This window comes from Penaeus japonicus, unplaced genomic scaffold (assembly GCF_977035675.1).
Source record: "Penaeus japonicus unplaced genomic scaffold, GWHDUDI00000001_assembly GWHDUDI00000005, whole genome shotgun sequence".
NCBI classification, from domain to species: Eukaryota; Metazoa; Arthropoda; class Malacostraca; order Decapoda; family Penaeidae; genus Penaeus; species Penaeus japonicus.
Window position 1 is genome coordinate 17,430,902 of NW_028234407.1, and position 2,500 is coordinate 17,433,401.

Genomic DNA, 2,500 nt, shown 5'->3' on the forward strand with positions numbered 1-2,500 from the left:
ATCATTGGTGTCCACTGAAGAACAAAGCTAACAGCCCTTCAGTAGCACTCGCCTTCATCTGATTGGGAGCCAAAGAATAAAGATTAGATTTAGAACTACCAGTTAGACGTAATATGGCATGCCTGTTGGTAACCAGGAGATCATAGACAGTCTATCAGTGTCACGTTGAGTAAAATTTTCCTCCCCCGACAGAGGCCATCAAGCGCTTCTTGGCCGAGTTCCACGACGTTGGAGACGACGGCCGCAAGAACTTCAAATATGCCACTCAGCTGGTTGAGCTGGCACACCGAGAACAAGTCAGCCTTACAATCGACGTTGATGATGTTGGTAAGGGCAGTTTGAACTTTGGTTGATGGTTGATAAGTGCAATGTAGTAGAATTGATGTCTGTAGACTTTGCGTAATGTTAGTAAAATGAGCAGATATTTAATCTTGTGCGTATTTTAAATTACAGCTGAGTTCGACCCTGATATGGCAGAAGCAATGGTGCAGAACACCAGACGTTACTTGAACCTGTTTTCGGAGGCAGTGTATGAAATGTTGCCTGATTACAAGCAGAGAGAGGTAATTGTCATTTACTGATATAACTAATATTTATTATTGTGGATCTGTTATTTTATTCCCAAAATGGATACTTTGAGTTAGGTATGGTGACTTCTTTATGTTGATACTGATATTCTTTTCTATCTTATAAAACTAAGAAACTTTATTACAACTGTACGTTTTAATTTCAGACAGTAGCGCGGGATGCCCTGGATGTATACATAGAACATCGCCTCATGATGGAGCAGCGCACACGACAGCCAGGAGATGTCCGTGATGTTCGCAACAGATACCCACCAGAGTTGATCAGGAGATAGTAAGCTTTAGCTTCAATTTACCAAGTCTTTTTCATTACATCAGTTGACAGTTTGCACTTCATTTGTTACAAGAATATAGTCAACAGATGTTACAGATTGTCTTTTCTCCCCCAGTGAACTCTACTTCAGGGCTCCATCGGCCCAAAAACCTGTGGCTATTCGTAATGTAAAAGCGTCAAACATTGGAAAGCTCGTGCTAGTGCGAGGCATTGTCACCAGGTGCACTGAAGTGAAGCCCATGATGCAAGTAGCCACATACACCTGTGATCAGTGTGGTGCTGAAACTTACCAGCCCGTAAGTTTTTTTTTATATATGTAACACTTTTGGGTATTTATAGTCTATAACAAGTATGTAAAGATGAAAGTATGGTGTTAATATAGATTTATTTGTTTACAGATTCAGTCTTCAAGCTTTATGCCTCAGTTGCTTTGTCCAAGTGAAGACTGTAGGGTAAACAAATCTGGTGGACGTCTGTACCTGCAGACTCGTGGATCAAAGTTTATCAAATTCCAGGAGATCAAGGTTCAGGAACACTCTGATCAGGTAAATTATAAAATAGACATTTGTTCCAGAAATATTTTATCACCTTTGTTTGTTACTGAGAAGCTAGCATTGCAAATTGGATATAAAGATAATCTAGCATGACTACTTTACTAATAATTTTCACAATTGCACAGGTTCCAGTGGGAAACATCCCCAGATCCTTGACTGTGATGTGCAGAGGTGAACAGACCAGACTCTGTCAGCCCGGTGATCACATTGCTATCACTGGTGTGTTCATGCCTCTCTTGCGGCATGGTTTCAGGGCGATGATGCAGGGCCTTCTTTCAGATACCTTCCTGGAGGCTCATGTAAGTATGGCAGACTACTTAGTTTTATGAACTGATTTGAAAAGAGTATACATCTCTGTTTAAAAGGAAAGTGATAAGAAAGAGTGAAATATAATTGTATAAGGTATATATATATATTTTTTTTTATGTATTATTTACAGAGGATAGTCAAGATGAACAAGACAGAGGATGATGAACTGGGAGCTGAGGAACTGACAGAGTCAGAGATCAAACAGATTGCAGAGGAGAATTTCTATGACAAGCTTGCAATCTCTATTGCCCCAGAGATCTATGGTCATGAAGATGTCAAAAAGGCTCTTCTCCTCCTCCTTGTAGGTGGTGTTGACTGTAATCCCAATGGCATGAAAATTCGTGGTAGCATCAACATCTGCCTTATGGGTGACCCTGGTGTGGCCAAGTCACAGTTACTGTCATACATTGACCGTCTGGCTTCCAGGAGTCAGTACACAACTGGCCGAGGTTCCAGTGGTGTCGGTCTGACTGCTGCTGTAATGAAAGATCCCCTAACAGGTGAAATGACCTTAGAGGGAGGAGCTCTAGTGCTGGCTGATCAGGGCATCTGCTGCATTGACGAGTTTGACAAGATGGCTGATTCTGACAGGACTGCTATTCATGAGGTGATGGAGCAACAGACCATATCTATTGCTAAGGTAATTATTAGTTGTGAATTCTTAAGTATCATAGATTACCATTACCATCCTCTGAGAATAATGAAAACATGCATGTCAAAATAACTATATTTCATGTGTTAATTCTTAGTAAAAGTTCTTCATAATGCTTGTGCAGAGA

The 2,500-nt window shown here is 40.7% G+C and overlaps 1 protein-coding gene across 1 annotated transcript in view; it reads left to right on the forward strand.

Moving 5' to 3' along the window:
• The window catches only part of Mcm7 (minichromosome maintenance 7), a 5,209-nt gene that overhangs the window by 595 nt on the left and 2,114 nt on the right, over positions 1-2,500 (forward strand). The window contains exons 2-8 of the mRNA XM_043020350.2: positions 193-327; positions 454-563; positions 734-858; positions 974-1,154; positions 1,257-1,403; positions 1,538-1,711; positions 1,852-2,361. Coding sequence (XP_042876284.1) covers positions 193-327; positions 454-563; positions 734-858; positions 974-1,154; positions 1,257-1,403; positions 1,538-1,711; positions 1,852-2,361 — 1,382 coding nt within the window. The remainder of the gene's footprint in view (positions 1-192; positions 328-453; positions 564-733; positions 859-973; positions 1,155-1,256; positions 1,404-1,537; positions 1,712-1,851; positions 2,362-2,500) is intronic.